Raw genomic sequence first — 27,600 nt, 5'->3', positions numbered from 1 at the left:
TGCTCGGTTTTAATGTGTGTGCCGCATTGAAGACTTTGTAAGTAAATGCCCACTGCTTTGATTGGATAGCAATTTGCGTAGTTGGAGCCTTTTGTGTATTTGGTTAGAGACGTAATATTAGGTTACACATGAGCATTTGTATTATCTGGAGACCTCCTGTGATTTATAAATAACCTCCCCACATCAGTATTTCATGTGACGCATTAGCACGGGATGATTTTCCTCAAATTAATTGATTTATTTCCCGGATCTGATGGCAAGGCTTTGCATATAGTTTGTATAGCCTATAGTTGTATTGCGTTTAATGAGGGCCGTGATTGCGAACCGGACAAAAGATCACCGCGGGTTTCCAATGTTACAAGAGTTTCCATGATAAATAAGCAAACGGGAGACTCATAGTAGCTTATGGATGACACCCAGCACCCGAAATAATACCAAAACACTTCAAACAGCCTCCATTATTCACAAACGGTGGATAAACCTTGAAAAATTATGTATGAGCCCGCAAAATCGCAGAGATCCCGATTTGCACAGGATTAAGATCACAGACAACCTCTGCAATGAATTCAAATGACTAGAGGTCCCCAGGTAATACTCATCTCGTGAGACAGTGATCAGGGCACATCATACGATCTCTAACAAAGCATAGTGACGCATAGTACAAACAAGTTTTACTCACATAAGATTGCTGCACCATTCCGATCGGATCTGGTTAAAAGCATTTATTATTATTATAGAAATGCATACTTGGCTTATAAGATATGTTTGAAGGAAGGATTCAGGTTTAAAGCAATTTTAGATCATTTATTTTGTGTCTCTAATGGAAAATTCTGGTTAATTTCAATCTTTGACAGTGTTATTTCATTTGAGATGCAAATTATTAACCTTAAGATAATTTATCTTAAGATAACCTTAATTATTATTTAATATAATTCTTACCAGTTCATTGCGATTTCAATACTTGTACAAGGTTATATACAAATGTTGAAAATTGAAATAAATGAAATGGTACTCTGTCTGCTCTGTCCATTCATGCACAAAAGGGTAGACCTGCTGTGAAATGTTGTAGTACAGTGTTAAATTGTACAGCCCTTAATAGGATGAGAGGTCAAAATACAAGAATTTCCCAAATTTGTTCCAAGGAAAAACTCTAAAATGCAGATGCAGACAGTGTCATGGGATATTTCATGAATTATTCTCTGTGTTTTTTATTTCTTATTTTATTGTAAATTGTACATATACAATTCATTTTTCATTGCATAACTTCTATTTTAGAAAGTCTTCATCATGAGGCTGATCCTACACCTGCAGGGGTGTAGGATCCACTCAGTAAGAATCCAAAGAATAGCTACTGTTTGTCGCCTTCTTTTCTATAACTATTCTCTTTCTCTCTCCGTCAGTCTGATGTTCGACACCCCACCTGTGAGGAACGTGGTCACACAAATGTACCCACTGGTTTCCCTGGCACCATTCTCCTTTTGAACATGCGTGGCAACAACTTCCATTATCTACCTGGCAACAGTTTCACTAACATCCCCGAGGTGGTGTCCCTCCACTTGGACGGCTGTAAGATTCATGACATCGAGGGTGGAGCTTTCCAGGGCATGAAAGGGCTGATGTACCTCTACTTGTCAGACAACCAGCTTACTTCCTAGGACACAAACGTCTTCGCAGGTGCCCACGACATCATGTATCTTCACCTAGAAGGCAACAGTCTTTCTCAGTTTCCATCTTCAGAGATGCTGGCCCACATTCCCAAACTCCTCGAGCTGCATCTTGAAAGAAACCTGATGGTTAAACTAGAACCTGTAGGACTTCTTAATCCAATCCCGCAATTGACAGGCCTCTATCTTGCCAATAACGCCATCACAAACATAGTTCCTAGAGCACTGGATTCAGCTCCCAATCTGGACGTTCTCCATCTTGGAGATAATAAGCTGACAGAAGTGCCTAGTGATGCGCTAGGCAAGGCACCTCTGTTGACCGAAGTCCATTGGATTGGTCCGAGAGCGTTTCGGGGTGTCGTTAAAGGTCTAAAACACTTGTATATTGATAGAATGGGTCTTCAGAAGGTAGAGGATAATATTTTATTGTTTATATTATATGAAATGAGAATTTCATATAACTAAGAAATACCCATCTGTTCTTAATCTATAAAATGTCCACTGTTTTCTCTTCTGTATTTTGAAAGTAGATGAGTGCAAAGTCTCTGGCATGGTTTGGTCCTGGCCTGGTGTCTTTATCTCTGGAAGAGAATCAGTTAGAAGAGTTACCTGACCTTTCATCACTTACTGGCCTGCAGCACCTCACCCTGGGCAACAATCCTTTAATGTGTGACTGCAAATCACTGCCATTTTACAGGCAAGAGACACAAAATCCATTCATCTAAATATCCCAAAACTGTTTCTTTCAGGTGGTTGTCGAATGCAAGTCTGAAGGTTGAAGCTGTGTGTGGTTACCCTTCTGAGCTTCGGGGTCAGTACGTGATCAAAGCTGATGTTTTCATAAACTGCTCTGGGGAAAACAATGAGTCATTCAATAAAACATCCATAACGACCAATGAAGATAAACTCAACAAACCCTTCCATAGCCCAACCAAAGCCAGACCAGCAGAAACTTATCCTAAACCAGCAGAGACCAAGATGACAGCAGGACTATTACAAAACAGTGGACTCAAACCAGATAAAAAGTTGAAAACAAGAAGGTTAAAAAAGAAAAACAGAAGAAAGAAGACCAAGCATTGAGAAATGATATGAGCCAGAGTTTTGTACTTCAGTATGCTGAATCTTCTACAATAAACGTGTGCACAGTAGTTGCTAGTAACAGTAAGTTTAAACATGTTGATTTGACCAGGCTTAAAGAAGATAAGGTTATACAGAAATGTAACATACCTTTTTCTCTGATCGACATTAGTTATGTCTTCCATATTTTGCCAGTAAACAAGTAAAACCGAACTTCTCTATGTGAGAAAAAATATTGTTTATTGTCCGAAAGTTAATTTGCCCACTTGAATTTAGTAAATGCAGGTTTTAAGATAAACTTTAATATCAGTTTTACATTATTTACAATCTACAAACTACATACAATACTGGCTGATTTGTCTATCAAAAAAGTAATTTCCTGTTCCAGAGGATCAAGAGAATAATTTTTGTGGGTTTAGAATCAATTTTGCATTCATTTTTTTCCCACTAAAATGATTGAACTGTCTGGTTTCTTCGGTTCAGGACTGCACCATGTGTAATCTGTAGAAGGAGCCACAAGGGGGCTACAAATCATGTGATGCAACAAACTGAGCATCACTGTATCTGTTGCTCTCCAATTGAGTCCCATGCAGTTAGGAGACACCAGTGAGGGAAGAGAGCAGGAGATGAACAGCAGTCAGGACACTGATGAGGGTGTTCTTATCATGTGGGTAGGGTCGAGCTGGTACCTTCCTATTCTTAAATAAATAGTCACTTTCAGTCTGTTCACCACACAAAGCTGTTGCGTGGTTTCAGAAGATTTGCAATAAATCACACAGGTTACTTTGTTTTAGTTTCATGTTGGTTTTATTCATTCTTTTTTGGTAACTCCTATATCTTTATAATCACTAATCTATATCACATTGTATAGGACAGTATATCACATAACAATGTTGATCCTCTCTGATTCTACAGTGGTGTTAAATGATTATCAATAATGCTATTTAACACACCTTTTTTCAAAGAGTTGCTTGTAATCAGATGAAATTCACAACAATTTCTTTATTGGTACATGGACACCAGATCATTGAAATAAAATAAAGAATCATAACTTTCGTGAAAATAAATAGTGTTCATCAGAGTACCACCTCCAGCAAGAACAAATGAATATATTAATTGTTATTATATTAAATGTTATTGTGTAATGTATTTATTGACACATGTTTGAATATTAAAGTTAGGGTTGGGAATCGACAATCAATTTCAATTTCCCTCCGAATTGCCCAATGAAAGGAATAGGATCTCTTTTACGAAACAGGGATCCAGACTTTACGAAACAACTTGAAGTGCAGTGGGAGTAGATCAAGCACAGAAATACTACGTCCATCTTAACAAGTTGACCATGTTAAGTGTTGTGTGTCTATAAAATTACAACAGTCCTTGACATTGTTAACTTGAAGTTCTTTATTAGCATCCGCTCCAGCATGCAACCAGTATACCACATGTAACAAGTGACGTATCACGCAGAACGGAAACAGACCAGGGGTTCCCTTAAAGGGGCCTGTATAGTTATACAGAAATCCAGCATATTAAGATAATCATTCCTATAATTATCTACATCCTCTTCCTTAAGCTGAATGCCCCCTTGCCAAAGTGAAACCTTAAATGATGTACAATATACAATTCTGGGTAAACACAATGAACAACTAACAATGCAACTGTATAGTTAAAACAGTATTATAATAGTATTAAATTATATAAATCTTCAGACATTCTCCTGTTACTTGAAAACACAATAACAAAGTGCTTGACACAATAAACAGAAGAAAAACATAATGAACAGTATTAAACAGGCATCAAACCAATCTGCCAACTTTTATATCTGCCAACTTGAAAAGTCATTTCTCATACCTTGGATTCGGTTTGCACATGCGACCTGATCGGGTTATGTAAGGTGCATTGCTGACTTTGACAGGAGACTGTACTGAGTGCTTTAGCAACTCGGCAGATATCGATTGTGGTTGCGGAGGGTGTGTTTGTGGCATGCATGGTGTAGAATTTGAGGAGACTTTTGCAGGTGTATTAGTACTCTGAGAAATAATGTCCTCAGGGTTGTGCTGTGATGGAGGAGGCTCTGCAACAGGAAGAATATGACGACGATTTCTCCTGTATGTTCTCCCTTTGCTTTGAACCGTGTAGGAACGGGGCTCTCTGTTCACCTCTTTCACCACGCCGAGACGATCATAACCTTTTGGAGTCTGCATTCTGACGACTTGACCCATTTTCAGTGCCTGTAATGGGTGACTTGAAGCATCATAATACCGCTTTTGGGTATTTCTCTTGTGGAGAATACGTGCGGTGATTTGCTGAGTGTGTTTGGGGTTTGGCTCAAGTAACTTGGAGTGGATAGGGATGGTTGTTCTAGTCTGTCGTGACATCAGACGTTCTGCTGGAGAACCTAATGTTGGGTCACGAGGGATGTTTCTCAGGTTCAGAAGGTTGAGATATACATCTGTTCCATCTCTGTGTGATTTCTCCATCAGCTCCTTTGCACTGCGGACCGCTCTCTCTGCCAGGCCGTTTGACTGTGCATATTCAGGGCTACTGGTCACGTGGGTGAAGTCCCATTGTTTGACAAAGTCTTTGAAACGCTGACTTGTGTACTGCCTAGCATTGTCTGAAATGAGCGTGTGAGGTGTGCCATGAACTGAGAAATGTTTCTTTAGTTTCTTGATCACAGTGCAAGTTGTTGCATCATGACATAGGTCGATTTCATACCAACCAGAGTATGAATCCACTAACACTTGGTATTGTTTACCGTGCCATTCGAACATGTCCATTGCTACCGTGGACCAGGGAAGATCTGGAACAGGGTACAACTTGAGTGGCTCCTTCTGTTGGTGAGGCTTTGTGCTGTTGCAAACTGAACATGAAAGGATTTCTGCGGTGATGTCAGCTGTCATTGCTGGCCAGAAAATGATACCTCTAGCTCTGCGTTTAGTAGCTTCCACACCAGGGTGACCTCTGTGGACTATGCTGATGTACTCTTTCTGCAAAGAGCGAGGGATGACTGATTTGTGGCCCTTCATCACTATTCCATTGTCCAGAGTTAACTCGTCTCTGTAAGGAAAGAATGGACGAACGGGTGATCTAACACAGTGTTCTTTGGCTGGCCATCCGCATTGAATTACAGAACTGAGGGTCTGCAGCACTTCATCTTCCGCTGTGTGTCTTCGGAGTTCCTCCAGACGAGCAGTAGAAATGTAGCTGACACTCATGACTTCGAATGAGTCATTTTCCATGGCTGGAGGGGTTTCTGTGTTTGGAACTCGAGACAAAGTGTCGGCAAGATACATCTGTTTGCCCTTTTTGTACACCAATGTGATATCGTAACGCTGTAATTGAAGCAACATCCTTTGTAAACGTGCTGGGGCTGTGTGGATAGGTTTTTTTAAAATTGTCACCAGAGGCTGGTGATCAGTCTCGACAATCGTTGGTTTCCCATATACATAGTCTCTGAACTTAGTACAAGCAAATACAACAGCTAGCAGCTCCTTTTCTATCTGCGCATACCGCGTCTCAGTGTCTGTGAGCCTGCGAGATGAGTATGCAACTGGTTTGCAATCTTGTAAGCAAGCAGCACCAAGACCATAGCTTGAGGCATCGCAGGTTAAGGTAACTGGCTTCTTCACATCATAGTATGCCAAGACAGGTGGGTTAGATAAGCATGACTTAAGAGTGTCGAACGCATGTTGGTGCTGCTGATACCAACACCATGCAGTCTCTTTATGCGTCAAATTCCTGAGGGGTGCGGCAATATCACTCGAATTTGGGATAAACTTCCCCAGGTAGTTTGCCATTCCCAAAAACCTCTGAAGTCCAGGAACATCATTCGGGGCTGGCATCTCTGAGATAGCTTTCGTTTTCGCAGGGTCTGCTTTAAGACCGTCGCTTGTGAAAATGTGTCCCACATAACTGACCTGGTTCAGACGAAACTTGCACTTTGCAGGGTTCAACTTGAGGTTGATCTCTCGTGCTCGATTCAGCACCTTCTTCAAGTTTGCGTCGTGTTCAGCAGCATTATGACCACCTATAATGACCGCACAGGGGTACCCTGAAAACAACTGTTCCATAGTGCGTTGAAAAACTTCACTTGCAGCATTTATACCAAAGGGCATACGAAGGAATCTGTAGCGCCCAAATGGTGTGCTGAATGTGGTCTTCATAGAGGATTTATGGTCAAGACGGATCTGCCAGAAAGAATTCTTTGCATCTAGGACAGAGAACACAGTTGCTCCTGACATCTGGGATGCCACCTCCTCTACACTTCGCATCGGGTGATGAGGTCTTTTGAGAGCGCTGTTGAGATCTTTTGGATTGATGCATAGCCTTAGTTCCTTTCTGTCCTTCTTGTGTGTGACCACCATGGAAGAAACCCAATCTGAAGGCTCTGACACTGTAGTTATGACACCGAGACTTTGCATTCGATCTAGCTCTGCTTTTACGCGATCCTGCATTGCTAGGGGCATGCGATGAGCAGGACGAACTACAGATTGCACATTGGGGTCCACTGTCATGGAATAGGTGACTGAAAGTTCTCCTAGCTCATCTGTGAACAAGTCTTTATATTCAGCAAGAATTTCTTCAGTACTGCTCTCCCTATCGACAAGGTGAACGTGTGGACTAATTGTGACAATTCCCATGTCCAAACATGCACGGAAACCTAACAATGGCTGGACATCTTGATCCACCAGGTAGAATTGAAGTGAATGATTTTGTCCATTTAAACTGCACATCATTGTTGCTAAGCCTTCGGTTTCGATTCTGCTTCCACCATAAGCTACAAGGTTAGGTGTCTGCGATAGTCTGACTGGTCTCTCACCACCACTGGAAATTCGTTTGAATAGCTTTTTTGGCATTACATTACATTTTGCCCCTGTGTCCACTTTTATCTCTACCGGCATGGCATTTATGTGTAAGGTGACAAATCCTTCTTCAAGCCTGGACGCTGGGGGGTTAACAATGTTGACACACTTGCCAGGTTCAATACCGTCGACATAAAAAGTGTCGTCATGACTGGAGGAGTCTTCCACTTCGACTTCGTGAACTGATTTTCTGTGGTTGTATTTCGTTTGATTGAATTGGCGACGTACTTTGCAACTTTTGCTGAAATGATTCATTTTCTTACAGTTATGACACTGTTGTCCGAAAGCAGGGCATTTCTCTCTCTTTGCTGCATGACTATTTCCACAGTTTCTGCAATTAGTTATGGCTTGAAAATCACGTTGCTCTTTTTGAGGAGTTTGTCTTGTGTGTTGGCGCCTCTTGCTGGATACCGCTTGTACTGCGTCTACACTAGTGCCTGTCTGGGGCGTGGCCAACGTTTTACTGTTTTCCTCCGTCATCTCGTGTATACGACAAATTGTGATGGCTTTAGTGAGAGTTAGGTCGCTATCCCTTAACAGAGATTTTCTTAAACTTTCTCTGTTGACGCCACATACTATTCTGTCACAGATCAGCTCATCCGTCAATTCTCCAAAGCGACAACTTTTAGCCTTATCGTAGTGTGCCGCCGCAATGAAATGTCAAAGTCCTGCTCGAAAATCCGCCAATTGTCGGCAATGTTTCCATCAAAACTGAGCGGGTCGGGTCTTCGGAAACAATCCGCCATGGTGGTTAGCAACAACACGTGCGTGTATCACCTTCCAATCAGGCTCGCTCAAATGTCTGAGCGAATAGGGTTTATGCAGGCGTAAAGTCCATCTTCTGACACCATGTTGTGTGTCTCTATAAAATTACAACAGTCCTTGACATTGTTAACTTGAAGTTCTTTATTAGCATCCGCTCCAGCATGCAACCAGTATACCACATGTAACACAAGTGACGTATCACGCAGACCGGAAACAGACCAGGGGTTCCCTTAAAGGGGCCTGTATAGTTATACAGAAATCCAGCATATTAAGATAATCATTCCTATAATTATCTACATTAAGCATGATAAACCAGCACATTTAACAGTGTAAAGAAGTCAGAATGCATGAAATAGCATGTCATATGGACAATAACCTACATCTGACCTTAAAACTGTGAGAATGGGAAGTTTGCCTATATTTTATGTTCATTTGTAACTAACTTACTACTTTTCATATAAAAAAGGCCTATTGTGGAAAACATCCCCTATCGGTCATTTTTGTCTAGTTCTGTCAGAAAAACATTAGAAATGCTGTAAACAAATTGTTGCCTTCATGTTTTATGTGTACATGTCATTTATACAGACTAAAATCATGTCTATGAAACTTTTCAATTATTTTGATGAATTAATGCTAATGTAAAAATATTTGTCATATATGTTAGCAGTTTATATTATATAGGCTAAATATTACACCGTTGAAAATATATTAAAAAAATACATAATCAAGCTTTTTAAAAAATGAGTTTTAATTTGTTTCTTCATTTATTATATAAAACAAAGGCTTAGGATGTGACAATAGAAAAAACAACATACATAGCATGATTCCTGAAATAAACAACTGGACATTTTATATATTGTACAGATGACTCGTTTTGAAATGAATCAGGTTACAAAAATGTAAACAAAGTATTTTATAAAACAGCCAATGACAAGAGCTGGTTAATAGAACACCTTTCCTCCAATCAGATGGCGGCGTGGCGTCTCTAATGGCTACGTCATACAGGATCAACAGCATCAGACGCGCAGTGAAAGATGTTTCAGAGAATGTTATCAAAAGTCAGCGTCTCTTGCCTTTGGGAGATAGTTTGTTGTATATTTCTCACTATGAATCCCGCATACAAACTGCTTACAGCCGGAATAAGGATTTAGGAGTCTATCGGAGAGGATTTACTACAGCAACAGCTTCTTTCATCGGAGCCTTGACCGAGGAATCGTCGGGACGGGACACCTCGACTGAAAGCAGGTTTTCTTCAGTTTTTTCTTGTCCTTTGTGTTTTCTACACTTTGAACCTGAACTTTTCTGGCTGTGTTTGTCGTGTAGCGTCGTCGTTAATCTCTGCATATTTGCATGTCAGAAAACCGTCGTGTAGTTGTATTAGTCCGTGATTTTGTCCTGAGCGGTGAAGCTGCTCACTGTTCTTGGCAAAAATCCTCCAGTTTCTGCACGAGCTGTATGACCTGCACGTTTTCTTTCTCATCGACATTGGGTCCAGCTTTACTGACTTTAGGAGGAATCACGGGCTACGCAACGTTAAGAACCAAAAGCTCAAAATGTCCGTACAATTTAGGACTATATTTAACCAATTTATATATCACGGAGGGCCAAATTACTCAAAATGAAATGATGAAGTCAATGTTGAAATATTTAAATTGTTAAATAATACAATTGGTATTAAACATGAAACTTGTACAATTAGTTATTTAATATTTGGGGCCTAAATGTAAAAAAATGTGCCTGTTTGATACTTGTAAGAATGTTGGTTTTTGCGATTGAACAAAAACAATGATTTGATCTTCTTAACCTCTAATGTGAGGCCGGCTGAGTTCAGATGATGAGCGTAAGGGAACATAAAGGCAAGAAAAACTTGCACGAAACCTTTTGCTTTCAACACCTACTAAGTGGTGTCAGCGGCCACCTGAAGAACAACTGGATTCAGCGAATAGATCATCATCATCAGCAACTCATCTCATCTCATCATCAACTCATCTCATCTCATCACATCATCAACTCATCTCATCTCATCATCATCACATCATCATCTCATCTCATCACATCACATCATCAACTCATCATCATCTCATCACATCACATCTCATCTCATCTCATCTCATCACATCATCATCTCATCTCATCATCAACTCATCTCATCTCATCTCATCATTAACACCAACTCATCTCATCTCATCATTAACACCAACTCATCTCATCATTAACACCATCTCATCTCATCATCATCTCATCTCATCTCATCATCATCTCATCATCATCTCATCATCATCTCATCTCATCTCATCTCATCTCATCTCATCTCATCATCAACTCATCTCATCTCATCTCATCTCATCTCATCTCATCTCATCACATCATCATCTCATCTCATCACATCACATCATCAACTCATCACATCACATCACATCATCATCTCATCTCATCATCAACTCATCTCATCTCATCATCAACTCATCTCATCACATCACATCACATCACATCATCATCTCATCATCATCTCATCACATCACATCTCATCTCATCTCATCTCATCACATCATCATCTCATCTCATCATCAACTCATCTCATCTCATCTCATCATTAACACCAACTCATCTCATCTCATCATTAACACCAACTCATCTCATCATTAACACCATCTCATCTCATCATCATCTCATCTCATCTCATCATCATCTCATCATCATCTCATCATCATCTCATCTCATCTCATCTCATCATCAACTCATCTCATCTCATCTCATCTCATCTCATCTCATCTCATCACATCATCATCTCATCTCATCACATCACATCATCAACTCATCACATCACATCACATCATCATCTCATCTCATCATCAACTCATCTCATCTCATCTCATCATCAACTCATCTCATCATCAACTCATCTCATCTCATCATCAACTCATCTCATCTCATCTCATCATCAACTCATCTCATCTCATCTCATCATCAACTCATCTCATCTCATCACATCTCATCTCATCAACACCAACTCATCACATCTCATCTCATCAACACCAACTCATCACATCTCATCACATCTCATCTCATCAACACCAACTCATCACATCTCATCTCATCTCATCTCCAACTCATCTCATCTCCATCTCATCTCATCTCATCTCATCATCAACTCATCTCATCTCATCTCATCATCAACTCATCTCATCATCAACTCATCTCATCTCATCTCATCATCATCTCATCATCAACTCATCTCATCTCATCTCATCATCAACTCATCTCATCTCATCTCATCTCATCATCAACTCATCTCATCTCATCATCTCATCATCAACTCATCTCATCTCATCTCATCATCAACTCATCTCATCTCATCTCATCATCAACTCATCTCATCATCAACTCATCTCATCTCATCATCATCTCATCATCAACTCATCTCATCTCATCTCATCATCAACTCATCTCATCTCATCTCATCTCATCATCAACTCATCTCATCTCATCATCTCATCATCAACTCATCTCATCTCATCTCATCATCAACTCATCTCATCTCATCATCAACTCATCTCATCTCATCATCAACTCATCTCATCTCATCTCATCATCAACTCATCTCATCTCATCTCATCTCATCATCAACTCATCTCATCTCATCTCATCATCATCTCATCTCATCTCATCATCATCTCATCTCATCTCATCTCATCATCAACTCATCTCATCTCATCTCATCTCATCATCAACTCATCTCATCTCATCATCAACTCATCTCATCTCATCATCAACTCATCTCATCTCATCTCATCTCATCTCATCTCATCATCAACTCATCTCATCTCATCATCAACTCATCTCATCTCATCTCATCTCATCATCAACTCATCTCATCTCATCTCATCATCAACTCATCTCATCTCATCTCATCTCATCTCATCTCATCATCAACTCATCTCATCTCATCTCATCATCAACTCATCTCATCTCATCTCATCTCATCATCAACTCATCTCATCTCATCTCATCATCAACTCATCTCATCTCATCATCAACTCATCTCATCTCATCTCATCTCATCTCATCTCATCATCAACTCATCTCATCTCATCTCATCTCATCATCAACTCATCATCATCACATCTCATCTCATCATCATCTCATCTCATCATCAACTCATCTCATCTCATCATCAACTCATCTCATCATCAACTCATCTCATCTCATCATCATCTCATCATCAACTCATCTCATCTCATCATCATCATCATCATCATCATCATCATCATATCATCTCATCTCATCTCATCTCATCTCATCTCATCTCATCTCATCTCATCTCATCTCATCTCATCTCATCTCATCTCATCTCATCTCATCTCATCTCATCTCATCTCATCTCATCTCATCCCATCCCATCCCATCCCATCCCATCCCATCCCATCCCATCCCATCCCATCCCAAGAAAAACTTGCACGAAACCTTTTGCTTTCAACACATACTAAGTGGCGTCATCTCATCTCATCATCAACTCATCTCATCATCAACTCATCTCATCTCATCATCAACTCATCACATCATCAACTCATCTCATCTCATCTCATCATCAACTCATCTCATCTCATCACATCATCAACTCATCTCATCTCATCATCAACTCATCTCATCATCAACTCATCTCATCTCATCTCATCACATCATCAACTCATCTCATCTCATCTCATCATCAACTCATCTCATCTCATCTCATCATCAACTCATCTCATCATCAACTCATCTCATCTCATCATTAACACCAACTCATCTCATCTCTTCATCATCTCATCTCATCATCAACTCATCTCATCTCATCTCATCTCATCACATCATCAACTCATCTCATCTCATCATCATCACATCACATCATCATCTAATCTCATCTCATCTCATCTCATCATCAACTCATCTCATCTCATCACATCATCAACTCATCTCATCTCATCATTAACACCAACTCATCTCATCTCATCATTGACACCAACTCATCTCATCTCATCATCATCTCATCTCATCATCAACTCATCTCATCTCATCATCAACTCATCTCATCATCAACTCATCTCATCTCATCATCATCTCATCATCAACTCATCTCATCTCATCATCATCTCATCATCATCTCATCTCATCTCATCATCATCTCATCATCATCATCAACTCATCTCATCTCCATCTCCATCAACATCAACATCAACATCAACATCAACTCATCACATCTCATCCTATCCCCTCCCATCCCCTCAACCTCATCCCCTCATCCCCTCATCCTCATCCCCTCATCCTCATCCCCTCAACCCCTCATCCTCATCCCCTCAACCTCATCCCCTCATCCTCATCCTCATCCCCTCAACCTCATCCCCTCATCCTCATCCTCATCCCCTCAACCTCATCCCCTCATCCTCATCCTCAGGGTTAAGATTTGACACGGTTCATCACAGTTTCATCTTTGTATGCCTTGTCTCAACTTTGCGTTGAGCAGTTTGGCCGAACTGTTCTTGGCACACGAACTCCAGTAGTTGCATGTACCGTACTTTCCATGCAGATCTGCACTTCAGCTCTCAACAACAGTCGCCTGCTGATTTCAGCGCAAACATTGAGACACAACTGTCACTGAATACTGCTCTATATCATAGTGTACAATTATTCAAATTGTGATGATTTTCCAACCAAATCTGCATAAAGACTTTAACGAAAGCAGAGTGACAGTAAAAGTTTATGAAAGGAAACAGTGTGATGAAACCTGATGAGCTGTGTCCAATCTAAACCTCTTCTTTCTGGTGGTACACCAACTCATCTCATCTCATCATCAACACCAACTCATCTCAACACCAACTCATCATTCAAGTGGAAGATTTGCTATAAGGTGCAATACATCTTTAGCACTCCATGAGTCACTTGTGATATGCCAAGGCTCACCCAGTTGTGCTGTGCACAGCCTCCTTCAAGTAAAGCAGCAAGCAATCCACAGCTGATACGTCTGAGATCATCAATATTTGTGGATTGCCAAGTCAGCACTGCCCTCTTTGGGTTTTTTGATTTGGAAGGGAGGCCAGCTCACTCCCCAACCAACAGAGACGCTCTAGCGACAGACGCTAGAGACTGCAGCTTTTAGCCTCCTTGTTGCCCATTTTCTCTTACAGTTTGCAGGAGGATATGTGGAGTTTACTCTTGTCATAATCGCCAATGGCTTGCAGAGATTTATTCATATTTTTCATGGTAATTTAGTTATATTTTTGGCTATTTTCAAAGCTGCATGTGCAGATTAAACGCAAATACTCAAATCTTGAAGCAGCATAATATATTTAACACAGCCTAACTGCGCAGCATTTGCGCATATACGACTTACTGTACTTGAATATACCTGTCACTAACTATGCATGTGTCTGGGGGGTTTTAAACTTAAAACTATGCGAAGGACCCCCAAATGAGATGAACTTTTTTGTAAGGGGCCCCTTCTGAATTACATATACATCTATTTTTATTGTGTAAAGAAACATTTAAATGTGATATTATGATGACAACATGTTGGTTCCATTTACATATAGTCATTTAGCAGACGCTTTTATCCAAAGCGACTTACAGAGAGTTCAGGGAGCAATAAGCGATATGTCATACAGGAGCAGTAATACAACAGGTGATAATACAAAGTAACTTGTTTCAACAAACGCTAGATTCACTACCTGTTGAGAGAATGAGAGAGGGTTAGTTATTTTATGTTATATTTTTTTAATTTGTCTGTCGAGTATTCACAGAAGAGATGGGTCTTAAGTAGAGATGCACCGATTGCAGTTTTCTTTGCCGATTATTATAAGTGAAACCTGCCGATTCCGATACACATTTTTTTTATATATTTTTATTATCATTACATAAATTATTGAACATTTCAATTTCCCTAAATACAGTTCTCCAACCTGCAATAAATTACAGAATCTAATCTTGCCCAAATATATTCCTCTTAAATTAAAGAACTCTGTGACTGAAAATAAGTATAAATAATAAAATATAACTAAACTTATTCATTTTTGTATTCTCACAAAAGTCTAAGATAACAATAAAATATTTCAGCTTCATTCTTGTCTGTTTCTGTTGCTTTATTTTATTTTTCTGAAATGTAAAATAACTTCAACTGCCACTTCAATAAAAAGTAAAAAATCATAAAAAAATATGATGTACTCAAGAAAAATAGTTTGTAGTTTTGCGAGCATAAGTCAGCTTCAGCTCTCTCAAGGAGTACGGAGGGCCGACCTGCCTTAACACAAAATACTGTAGTATTTAAGCTAACAGAGTCAACTAACTACGTCATTACTTGGGTAAATCAAGCTCACATGATTGGTTATCAATAGATAAACAAGAACACAAAGCTCTCAAACACTTCTGGAGTCATGAGACAGGACATATAGTCCTATAAATGATCAAAGATGACTGGCATGTATATAAAAGGAATTAAAACATAAACGTTACGACTGTCTCGTGATTTTCCACTCTTTCTCACTTTCGTGAAACAATACAATCACACACACAAGTGGTAGAGTGTGTATTTCCTCAAGGGTAGAGTGTGAGCTAACAGAATATGTTTTTCGAACATGATGATAAAAAGTCCCTTTTCACAGTCACACTGACCTAGCAGGAAGAGAGAGACTTTAACAATGAATTATTTTCTACATTCTGTATCAGAAATGGTTTGTGTTAATCATGCTTAAATCATCAAGATAATATGAGATAATGCTGAATAATGATTGATTAATATTTGTCAAAACCACATACAAGTATTTATATATTGAAGGAGAAGCCACAGCACCAGTCCCTTCAAGTACAACATTGGTATGGTTGAAGTTTTCTAAAACGTTTTTAATCTGATATTTTATTTGTTTAACAAAAATTGTTAAATAATTGTATTAAAACTATAGAAAGTATGTGTACTAATTGACATTAACGGAATTCATAACATATTAAAGGTCATTTGGTGTCATCAGTCAATGATATAAATTTTTAAATAAAAATGTCTGTAAAATATCACCACCATTTCTCTTTATTTTATGCAAAACATTTTACTCAAAACTCATTGAGACTCGAGATCAAATTTTTGTGCGTGCTTTTTTGCGAAATTTGCAAGATTAATAAATTTTATATAAAATGCAACACTTTGTCTCATTCGCTGTCCTTTAGGAAACCCCATCAGGTCAGTACTTGTTTACTGCAGGGCCTGAAGATATGGACACAGAAGTCCGGGATAAAGTTTCATGGTGCCTGTGCTTGGCCGCCATATCTCTCAGAAGAACCTTTAGAGACTGTGCAGGAACAGGACCTCCGCTGCAGACAACAAGATGAGTTGATGCAGGATGATTCAGAGAAAGAAGGAGAGAGGAAAACCGAGGATAAAAAAAGATTACACCAAAAACCAACTCCAAGAAAAACACATGTCCAAAGAATAGCTACTGTAAGGTGAGAAAAAGTCAGAGGAGACGATTGTTGATTTGTCGCCTTCTTTTCTATAACTATTCTCTTTCTCTCTCCGTCAGTCTGATGTTCGACACCCCACCTGTGAGGAACGTGGTCACACAAAAGTACCCACTGGTTTCCCTGGCACCATTCTCCTTTTGAACATGCCTGGCAACCACTTCCATTATCTACCTGGCAACAGTTTCACTAACATCCCCGAGGTGGTGTCCCTTCACTTGGACGTCTGTAAGATTCATGACATCGAGGGTGGAGCTTTCCAGGGCATCTCGCCAATAACACCATCACAAACATAGTTTCTAGAGCACTGGATTCAGCTCCCAATCTGGACGTTCTCCATCTTGGAGATAATAAGCTGACAGAAGTGCCTAGTGATGCGCTAGGCAAGGCACCTCTGTTGACCGAAGTCCATTGGATTGGTCCGAGAGCGTTTCGGGGTGTCGTTAAAGGTCTAAAACACTTGTATATTGATAGAATGGGTCTTCAGAAGGTAGAGGATAATATTTTATTGTTTATATTATATGAAATGAGAATTTCATATAACTAAGAAATACCCATCTGTTCTTAATCTATAAAATGTCCACTGTTTTCTCTTCTGTATTGTGAAAGTAGATGAGTGCAAAGTCTCTGGCATGGTTTGGTCCTGGCCTGGTGTCTTTATCTCTGGAAGAGAATCAGTTAGAAGAGTTACCTGACCTTTCATCACTTACTGGCCTGCAGCACCTCACCCTGGGCAACAATCCTTTAATGTGTGACTGCAAATCACTGCCATTTTACAGGTAAGAGACACAAAATCCATTCATCTAAATATCCCAAGACTTTTATAAACTGCTCTGGGGAAAACAATGAGTCGTTCAATAAAACATCCATAATGACCAATGAAGATAAACTCAACAAACCCTTCCATAGCGCAGCCAAAGCCAGACCGGCAGAAACTGATCCTAAACCAGCAGAGACCAAGATGACAGCAGGACTATTACAAAACAGTGGACTCAAACCAGATAAAAAGTTGAAAACAAGAAGGTTAAAAAAGAAAAACAGAAGAAAGAAGACCAAGCATTGAGAAATGATATGAGCCAGAGTTTTGTACTTCAGTATGCTGAATCTTCTACAATAAACGTGTGCACAGTAGTTGCTAGTAACAGTAAGTTTACACATGTTGATTTGACCAGGCTTAAAGAAGATAAGGTTATACAGAAATGTAACGTACCTTTTTCTCTGGTCGACATTAGTTATGTCTTCCATATTTTGCAAGTAAACAAGTAAAACCGAACTTCTCTATGTGAGAAAAAAGGTTTTTTATTGTCCGAAAGTTAATTTGCCCACTTGAATTTAGTAAATGCAGGTTTTAAGATAAACTTTAATATCAGTTTTACATTATTTACAATCTACAAACTACATACAATACTGGCTGATTTGTCTATCAAAAAAGTAATTTCCTGTTCCAGAGGATCTAGAGAATAATTTTTTTCGGTTTAAAATCAATTTTGCATTCATTAATTTCCCCCTAAAATGATTGAACTGTCTGGTTACTTCGGTTCAGGACTGCACCATGTGTAATCTGTAGAAGGAGCCACAAGGGGGCTACAATCATGTGATGCAACAAACTGAGCATCACTGTATCTGTTGCTCTCCAATTGAGTCCCATGCAGTTAGGAGACACCAGTGAGGGAAGAGAGCAGGAGATGAACAGCAGTCAGGACACTGATGAGGGTGTTCTTATCATGTGGGTAGGGTCGAGCTGGTACCTTCCTATTCTTAAATAAATAGTCACTTTCAGTCTGTTCACCACACAAAGCTGTTGCGTGGTTTCAGAAGATTTGCAATAAATCACACAGGTTACTTTGTTTTAGTTTCATGTTGGTTTTATTCATTCTTTTTTGGTAACTCCTATATCTTTATAATCACTAATCTATATCACATTGTATAGGAAAGTATATCACATAACAATGTTGATCCTCTCTGACTCTACAGTGGTGTTAAATGATTATCAATAATGCTATTTAACACACCTTTTTTCAAAGAGTTGCTTGTAATTAGATGAAATTCACAACAATTTCTTTATTGGTACATGGACACCAGATCATTAAAATAAAATAAAGAATCATAACTTTTGTGAAAATAAATAGTGTTCATCAGAGTACCACCTCCAGCAAGAACAACTGAATATATTAATTGTTATTATATTAAATGTTATTGTGTAATGTATTTATTGACACATGTTTGAATATTAAAGTTAGGGTAGGGAATCGACAATCAATTTCAATTTCCCTCCGAATTGCCCAATGAAAGGAATAGGATCTCTTTTACGAAACAGGGATCCAGACTTTACGAAACAACTTGAAGTGCAGTGGGAGTAGATCAAGCACAGAAATACTACGTCCAACTTAACAAGTTGACCATGTTAAGCATGATAAACCAGCACATTTAACAGTGTAAAGAAGTCAGAATGCATGAAATAGCATGTCATATGGACAATAACCTACATCTGACCTTAAAACTGTGAGAATGGGAAGTTTTTCATTTTTTCATATAAAAAAGGCCTATTGTGGAAAACATCCCCTATCGGTCATTTTTGTCTAGTTCTGTCAGAAAAACATTAGAAATGCTGTAAACAAATTGCTGCCTTCATGTTTTATGTGTACATGTCATTTATACAGACTAAAATCATGTCTATGAAACTTTTCAATTATTTTGATGAATTAATGCTAATGTAAAAATATTTGTCATATATGTTAGCAGTTTATATTATATAGGCTAAATATTACACTGTTGAAAATATATTAAAAAAATACATAATCAAGATTTTTAGAAAATGAGTTTTAATTTGTTTCTTCATTTATTATATAAAACAAAGGCTTAGGATGTGACAATAGAAAAAACAACATACATGATTCCTGAAATAAACAACTGGACATTTTATATATTGTACAGATGACTCGTTTTGAAATGAATCAGGTTACAAAAATGTAAACAAAGTATTTTATAAAACAGCCAATGACAAGAGCTGGTTAATAGAACACCTTTCCTCCAATCAGATGGCGGCGTGGCGTCTCTAATGGCTACGTCATACAGGATCAACAGCATCAGACGCGCAGTGAAAGATGTTTCAGAGAATGTTATCAAAAGTCAGCGTCTCTTGCCTTTGGGAGATAGTTTGTTGTATATTTCTCACTATGAATCCCGCATTCAAACTGCTTACAGCCGGAATAAGGATTTAGGAGTCTATCGGAGAGGATTTACTACAGCAACAGCTTCTTTCATCGGAGCCTTGACCGAGGAATCGTCGGGACGGGACACCTCGACTGAAAGCAGGTTTTCTTCAGTTTTTTCTTGTCCTTTGTGTTTTCTACACTTTGAACCTGAACTTTTCTGGCTGTGTTTGTCGTGTAGCGTCGTCGTTAATCTCTGCATATTTGCATGTCAGAAAACCGTCGTGTAGTTGTATTAGTCCGTGATTTTGTCCTGAGCGGTGAAGCTGCTCACTGTTCTTGGCAAAAATCCTCCAGTTTCTGCACGAGCTGTATGACCTGCACGTTTTCTTTCTCATCGACATTGGGTCCAGCTTTACTGACTTTAGGAGGAATCACGGGCTACGCAACGTTAAGAACCAAAAGCTCAAAATGTCCGTACAATTTAGGACTATATTTAACCAATTTATATATCACGGAGGGCCAAATTACTCAAAATGAAATGATGAAGTCAATGTGGAAATATTTATATAGGCTCAATTGTTAAATAATACAATTGGTGTTAAAACATGAAACTTGTACAATTAGTTATTTAATATTTGGGGCCTAAATGTAAAAAAATCTGCCTGTTTGATACTTGTAAGGTTCCAATAAGTAAAGATACAGTGACTACTGGGTCCTGTGAGAATGTTGGTTTTTGCGATTGAACAAAAACAATGATTTGATCTTCTTAACCTCTAATGTGAGGCCGGCTGAGTTCAGGTGATGAGCGTAAGGGAACATAAAGGCAAGAAAAACTTGCACGAAACCTTTTGCTTTCAACACCTACTAAGTGGCATCAGCGGCCACCTGAAGAACAACTGGATTCAGCGAATAGATCATCATCATCAGCAACTCATCTCATCTCATCATCATCTCATCTCATCTCATCATCAACTCATCTCATCTCATCTCATCACATCATCATCTCATCTCATCTCATCTCATCTCATCTCATCACATCATCATCTCATCTCATCATCAACTCATCTCATCTCATCACATCATCAACTCATCTCATCTCATCTCATCACATCATCATCACATCATCATCTCATCACATCATCATCTCATCTCATCACATCACATCACATCATCAACTCATCTCATCTCATCACATCATCATCTCATCTCATCACATCATCAACTCATCTCATCTCATCATCATCATCACATCACATCATCAACTCATCTCATCTCATCACATCACATCATCAACTCATCTCATCACATCATCATCTCATCTCATCACATCATCAACTCATCTCATCTCATCATCATCTCATCTCATCATCAACTCATCTCATCTCATCTCATCTCATCTCATCTCATCTCATCTCATCTCATCTCATCTCATCAACATCAACATCAACATCAACATCAACATCAACTCATCACATCTCATCCTATCCCCTCCCATCCCCTCATCCTCAACCTCATCCCCTCATCCTCATCCCCTCATCCCCTCAACCTCATCCCCTCAACCTCATCCCCTCATCCTCATCCTCATCCCCTCAACCTCATCCCCTCATCCTCATCCTCAGGGTTAAGATTTGACACGGTTCATCACAGTTTCATCTTTGTATGCCTTGTCTCAACTTTGCGTTGAGCAGTTTGGCCGAACTGTTCTTGGCACACGAACTCCAGTAGTTGCATGTACCGTACTTTCCATGCAGATCTGCACTTCAGCTCTCAACAACAGTCGCCTGCTGATTTCAGCGCAAACATTGAGACACAACTGTCACTGAATACTGCTCTATATCATAGTGTACAATTATTCAAATTGTGATGATTTGCCAACCAAATCTGCATAAAGACTTTAACGAAAGCAGAGTGACAGTAAAAGTTTATGAAAGGAAACAGTGTGATGAAACCTGATGAGCTGTGTCCAATCTAAACCTCTTCTTTCTGGTGGTACACCAACTCATCTCATCTCATCATCAACACCAACTCATCTCAACACCAACTCATCATTCAAGTGGAAGATTTGCTATAAGGTGCAATACATCTTTAGCACTCCATGAGTCACTTGTGATATGCCAAGGCTCACCCAGTTGTGCTGTGCACAGCCTCCTTCAAGTAAAGCAGCAAGCAATCCACAGCTGATACGTCTGAGATCATCAATATTTGTGGATTGCCAAGTCAGCACTGCCCTCTTTGGGTTTTTTGATTTGGAAGGGAGGCCAGCTCACTCCACAACCAACAGAGACGCTCTAGCGACAGACGCTAGAGACTGCAGCTTTTAGCCTCCTTGTTGCCCATTTTCTCTTACAGTTTGCAGGAGGATATGTGGAGTTTACTCTTGTCATAATCGCCAATGGCTTGCAGAGATTTATTCATATTTTTCATGGTAATTTAGTTATATTTTTGGCTATTTTCAAAGCTGCATGTGCAGATTAAACGCAAATACTCAAATCTTGAAGCAGCATAATATATTTAACACAGCCTAACTGCGCAGCATTTGCGCATATACGACTTACTGTACTTGAATATACCTGTCACTAACTATGCATGTGTCTGGGGGGTTTTAAACTTAAAACTATGCGAAGGACCCCCAAATGAGATGAACTTTTTTGTAAGGGGCCCCTTCTGAATTACATATACATCTATTTTTATTGTGTAAAGAAACATTTAAATGTGATATTATGATGACAACATGTTGGTTCCATTTACATATAGTCATTTAGCAGACGCTTTTATCCAAAGCGACTTACAGAGAGTTCAGGGAGCAATAAGCGATATGTCATACAGGAGCAGTAATACAACAGGAGATAATACAAAGTAACTTTTATCAACAAACGCTAGATTCACTACCTGTTGAGAGAATGACAGAGGGTTAGTTATTTTATGTTATATTTTTTTCATTTGTCTGTCGAGTATTCACAGAAGAGATGGGTCTTAAGTAGAGATGCACCGATTGCAGTTTTCTTTGCCGATTATTATAAGTGAAACCTGCCGATTCCGATACACATTTTTTTTATATATTTTTATTATCATTACATAAATTATTGAACATTTCAATTTCCCTAAATACAGTTCTCCAACCTGCAATAAATTACAGAATCTAATCTTGCCCAAATATATTCCTCTTAAATTAAAGAACTCTGTGACTGAAAATAAGTATAAATAATAAAATATAACTAAACTTAATCATTTTTGTATTCTCACAAAAGTCTAAGATAACAATAAAATATTTCAGCTTCATTCTTGTCTGTTGCCTAGTCTGTTTCTGTTGCTTTATTTAATTTTCTGAAATGTAAAATAACTTCAACTGCTACTTCAATAAAAAGTAAAAAATCATAAAAAAATATGATGTACTCAAGAAAAATAGTTTGTAGTTTTGCGAGCATAAGTCAGCTTCAGCTCTCTCAAGGAGTACGGAGGGCCGACCTGCCTTAACACAAAATACTGTAGTATTTAAGCTAACAGAGTCAACTAACTACGTCATTACTTGGGTAAATCAAGCTCACATGATTGGTTATCAATAGATAAACAAGAACACAAAGCTCTCAAACACTTCTGGAGTCATGAGACAGGACATATAGTCTTATAAATGATCAAAGATGACTGGCATGTATATAAAAGGAATTAAAACATAAACGTTACGACTGTCTCGTGATTTTCCACTCTTTCTCACTTTCGTGAAACAATACAATCACACACACAAGTGGTAGAGTGTGTATTTCCTCAAGGGTAGAGTGTGAGCTAACAGAATATGTTTTTCGAACATGATGATAAAAAGTCCCTTTTCACAGTCACACTGACCTAGCAGGAAGAGAGAGACTTTAACAATGAATTATTTTCTACATTCTGTATCAGAAATGGTTTGTGTTAATCATGCTTAAATCATCAAGATAATATGAGATAATGCTGAATAATGATTGATTAATATTTGTCAAAACCACATACAAGTATTTATATATTGAAGGAGAAGCCACAGCACCAGTCCCTTCAAGTACAACATTGGTATGGTTGAAGTTTTCTAAAACGTTTTTAATCTGATATTTTATTTGTTTAACAAAAATTGTTAAATAATTGTATTAAAACTATAGAAAGTATGTGTACTAATTGACATTAACGGAATTCATAACATATTAAAGGTCATTTGGTGTCATCTGTCAATGATATAAATTTTTAAATAAAAATGTCTGTAAAATAACACCACCATTTCTCTTTATTTTATGCAAAACATTTTACTCAAAACTCATTGAGACTCGAGATCAAATTTTTGTGCGTGCTTTTTTGCGAAATTTGCAAGATTAATAAATTTTATATAAAATGCAACACTTTGTCTCATTCGCTGTCCTTTAGGAAACCCCATCAGGTCAGTACTTGTTTACGGCAGGGCCTGAAGATATGGACACAGAAGTCCGGGATAAAGTTTCATGGTGCCTGTGCTTGGCCGCCATATCTCTCAGAAGAACCTTTAGAGACTGTGCAGGAACAGGACCTCCGCTGCAGACAACAAGATGAGTTGATGCAGGATGATTCAGAGAAAGAAGGAGAGAGGAAAACCGAGGATAAAAAAAGATTACACCAAAAACCAACTCCAAGAAAAACACATGTCCAAAGAATAGCTACTGTAAGGTGAGAAAAAGTCAGAGGAGACGATTGTTGATTTGTCGCCTTCTTTTCTATAACTATTCTCTTTCTCTCTCCGTCAGTCTGATGTTCGACACCCCACCTGTGAGGAACATGGTCACACAAATGTACCCACTGGTTTCCCTGGCACCATTCTCCTTTTGAACATGCGTGGCAACCACTTCCATTATCTACCTGGCAACAGTTTCACTAACATCCCCGAGGTGGTGTCCCTTCACTTGGACGGCTGTAAGATTCATGACATCGAGGGTGGAGCTTTCCAGGGCATGAAAGGGCTGATGTACCTCTACTTGTCAGACAACCAGCTTACTTCCTAGGACACAAACGTCTTCGCAGGTGCCCACGACATCATGTATCTTCACCTAGAAGGCAACAGTCTTTCTCAGTTTCCATCTTCACAGATGGTGGCCCACATTCCCAAACTCCTCGAGCTGCATCTTGAAAGAAACCTGATGGTTAAACTAGAACCTGTAGGACTTCTTAATCCAATCCCGCAATTGACAGGCCTCTATCTTGCCAATAACGCCATCACAAACATAGTTCCTAGAGCACTGGATTCAGCTCCCAATCTGGACGTTCTCCATCTTGGAGATAATAAGCTGACAGAAGTGCCTAGTGATGCGCTAGGCAAGGCACCTCTGTTGACCGAAGTCCATTGGATTGGTCAGAGAGCGTTTCGGGGTGTCGTTAAAGGTCTAAAACACTTGTATATTGATAGAATGGGTCTTCAGAAGGTAGAGGATAATATTTTATTGTTTATATTATATGAAATGAGAATTTCATATAACTAAGAAATACCCATCTGTTCTTAATCTATACAATGTCCACTGTTTCCTCTTCTGTGTTGTGAAAGTAGATGAGTGCAAAGTCTCTGGCATGGTTTGGTCCTGGCCTGGTGTCTTTATCTCTGGAAGAGAATCAGTTAGAAGAGTTTCCTGACCTTTCATCACTTACTGGCCTGCAGCACCTCACCCTGGGCAACAATCCTTTAATGTGTGACTGCAAATCACTGCCATTTTACAGGTAAGAGACACAAAATCCATTCATCTAAATATCCCAAAACTGTTTCTTTCAGGTGGTTGTCGAATGCAAGTCTGAAGGTTGAAGCTGTGTGTGGTTACCCTTCTGAGCTTCGGGGTCAGTACGTGATCAAAGCTGATGTTTTCATAAACTGCTCTGGGGAAAACAATGAGTCATTCAATAAAACATCCATAACGACCAATGAAGATAAACTCAACAAACCCTTCCATAGCCCAACCAAAGCCAGACCAGCAGAAACTTATCCTAAACCAGCAGAGACCAAGATGACAGCAGGACTATTACAAAACAGTGGACTCAAACCAGATAAAAAGTTGAAAACAAGAAGGTTAAAAAAGAAAAACAGAAGAAAGAAGACCAAGCATTGAGAAATGATATGAGCCAGAGTTTTGTACTTCAGTATGCTGAATCTTCTACAATAAACGTGTGCACAGTAGTTGCTAGTAACAGTAAGTTTAAACATGTTGATTTGACCAGGCTTAAAGAAGATAAGGTTATACAGAAATGTAACGTACCTTTTTCTCTGATCGACATTAGTTATGTCTTCCATATTTTGCCAGTAAACAAGTAAAACCGAACTTCTCTATGTTAGAAAAAATATTGTTTATTGTCCGGAAGTTAATTTGCCCACTTGAATTTAGTAAATGCAGGTTTTAAGATAAACTTTAATATCAGTTTTACATTATTTACAATCTACAAACTACATACAATACTGGCTGATTTGTCTATCAAAAAAGTAATTTCCTGTTCCAGAGGATCAAGAGAATAATTTTCGTGGGTTTAGAATCAATTTTGCATTCATTTTTTTCCCACTAAAATGATTGAACTGTCTGGTTACTTCGGTTCAGGACTGCACCATGTGTAATCTGTAGAAGGAGCCACAAGGGGGCTACAAATCATGTGATGCAACAAACTGAGCATCACTGTATCTGTTGCTCTCCAATTGAGTCCCATGCAGTTAGGAGACACCAGTGAGGGAAGAGAGCAGGAGATGAACAGCAGTCAGGACACTGATGAGGGTGTTCTTATCATGTGGGTAGGGTCGAGCTGGTACCTTCCTATTCTTAAATAAATAGTCACTTTCAGTCTGTTCACCACACAAAGCTGTTGCGTGGTTTCAGAAGATTTGCAATCAATCACACAGGTTACTTTGTTTCATGTTGGTTTTATTCATTCTTTTTTGGTAACTCCTATATCTTTATAATCACTAATCTATATCACATTGTATAGGACAGTATATCACATAACAATGTTGATCCTCTCTGATTCTACAGTGGTGTTAAATGATTATCAATAATGCTATTTAACACACCTTTTTTCAAAGAGTTGCTTGTAATTAGATGAAATTCACAACAATTTCTTTATTGGTACATGGACACCAGATCATTAAAATAAAATAAAGAATCATAACTTTTGTGAAAATAAATAGTGTTCATCAGAGTACCACCTCCAGCAAGAACAACTGAATATATTAATTGTTATTATATTAAATGTTATTGTGTAATGTATTTATTGACACATGTTTGAATATTAAAGTTAGGGTAGGGAATCGACAATCAATTTCAATTTCCCTCCGAATTGCCCAATGAAAGGAATAGGATCTCTTTTACGAAACAGGGATCCAGACTTTACGAAACAACTTGAAGTGCAGTGGGAGTAGATCAAGCACAGAAATACTACGTCCAACTTAACAAGTTGACCATGTTAAGCATGATAAACCAGCACATTTAACAGTGTAAAGAAGTCAGAATGCATGAAATAGCATGTCATATGGACAATAACCTACATCTGACCTTAAAACTGTGAGAATGGGAAGTTTTTCATTTTTTCATATAAAAAAGGCCTATTGTGGAAAACATCCCCTATCGGTCATTTTTGTCT

General features: G+C 38.8%; 2 protein-coding genes, 2 long non-coding RNA genes and 1 pseudogene across 5 annotated transcripts; 4 read left to right on the top strand and 1 right to left on the bottom strand.

The window, feature by feature from the left end:
* Nucleotides 1-1,405: 1,405 nt before the first annotated feature.
* On the top strand, nt 1,406-3,573 carry LOC130426512 (chondroadherin-like protein). Of its 2 annotated transcripts, none has more exons than XR_008907189.1 (3): nt 1,406-2,072; nt 2,192-2,331; nt 2,414-3,573. XR_008907189.1 is itself a non-coding variant. In XM_056753337.1 (3 exons), the coding sequence occupies exons 1-3, from the start codon at nt 1,689-1,691 to the stop codon at nt 2,742-2,744; spliced, it is 852 nt and encodes a 283-aa protein (XP_056609315.1). In that variant the 5' UTR covers nt 1,406-1,688; the 3' UTR covers nt 2,745-3,573. The 2 variants fall into 2 exon arrangements, 1 of the variants encoding a protein (XP_056609315.1); XM_056753337.1 differs by having other exon boundaries at nt 2,195-2,331.
* Nucleotides 3,574-16,404: 12,831 nt separating this feature from the next.
* On the top strand, nt 16,405-18,851 carry LOC130426726 (uncharacterized). The gene is made up of 4 exons (XR_008907221.1): nt 16,405-16,834; nt 16,912-17,339; nt 17,462-17,628; nt 17,759-18,851. It is a non-coding gene; the product is annotated as an uncharacterized LOC130426726 (long non-coding RNA).
* Nucleotides 18,852-19,042: 191 nt separating this feature from the next.
* Nucleotides 19,043-19,816, bottom strand: LOC130427010 (uncharacterized). Its single transcript, XR_008907258.1, has 2 exons — nt 19,740-19,816; nt 19,043-19,434 (listed from the first exon to the last, which is right to left on the bottom strand). It is a non-coding gene; the product is annotated as an uncharacterized LOC130427010 (long non-coding RNA).
* Nucleotides 19,817-20,805: 989 nt separating this feature from the next.
* On the top strand, nt 20,806-22,736 carry LOC130427009 (uncharacterized). The gene is made up of 2 exons (XM_056754052.1): nt 20,806-21,018; nt 21,060-22,736. The coding sequence occupies exons 1-2, from the start codon at nt 20,806-20,808 to the stop codon at nt 21,627-21,629; spliced, it is 783 nt and encodes a 260-aa protein (XP_056610030.1). The 3' UTR covers nt 21,630-22,736.
* Nucleotides 22,737-23,642: 906 nt separating this feature from the next.
* Nucleotides 23,643-26,907, top strand: LOC130425885 (chondroadherin-like protein; annotated as a pseudogene).
* Nucleotides 26,908-27,600: the final 693 nt, after the last annotated feature.

This window comes from Triplophysa dalaica, chromosome 7, assembly GCF_015846415.1.
Source record: "Triplophysa dalaica isolate WHDGS20190420 chromosome 7, ASM1584641v1, whole genome shotgun sequence".
Classification (NCBI taxonomy): Eukaryota; Metazoa; Chordata; class Actinopteri; order Cypriniformes; family Nemacheilidae; genus Triplophysa; species Triplophysa dalaica.
The sequence above is the reverse complement of the archived record's forward strand: the minus strand, read 5'-3'. Positions and strand labels throughout refer to the sequence as shown.

Coding starts and splice junctions, on each gene's coding strand:
- LOC130426512 (XM_056753337.1), top strand. CDS start 1,689: ATGTATCTTCACCTAGAAGGCAACAGTCTTTCTCAGTTTCCATCTTCA. Junction 2,073..2,194: donor ATAGAATGGGTCTTCAGAAG/GTAGAGGATAAT, acceptor TTTTGAAAGTAG/ATGAGTGCAAAGTCTCTGGC. Junction 2,332..2,413: donor CTGGGCAACAATCCTTTAAT/GTGTGACTGCAA, acceptor TGTTTCTTTCAG/GTGGTTGTCGAATGCAAGTC.
- LOC130427009 (XM_056754052.1), top strand. CDS start 20,806: ATGAGCGTAAGGGAACATAAAGGCAAGAAAAACTTGCACGAAACCTTT. Junction 21,019..21,059: donor CATCATCATCTCATCTCATC/TCATCTCATCTC, acceptor TCTCATCTCATC/ATCAACTCATCTCATCTCAT.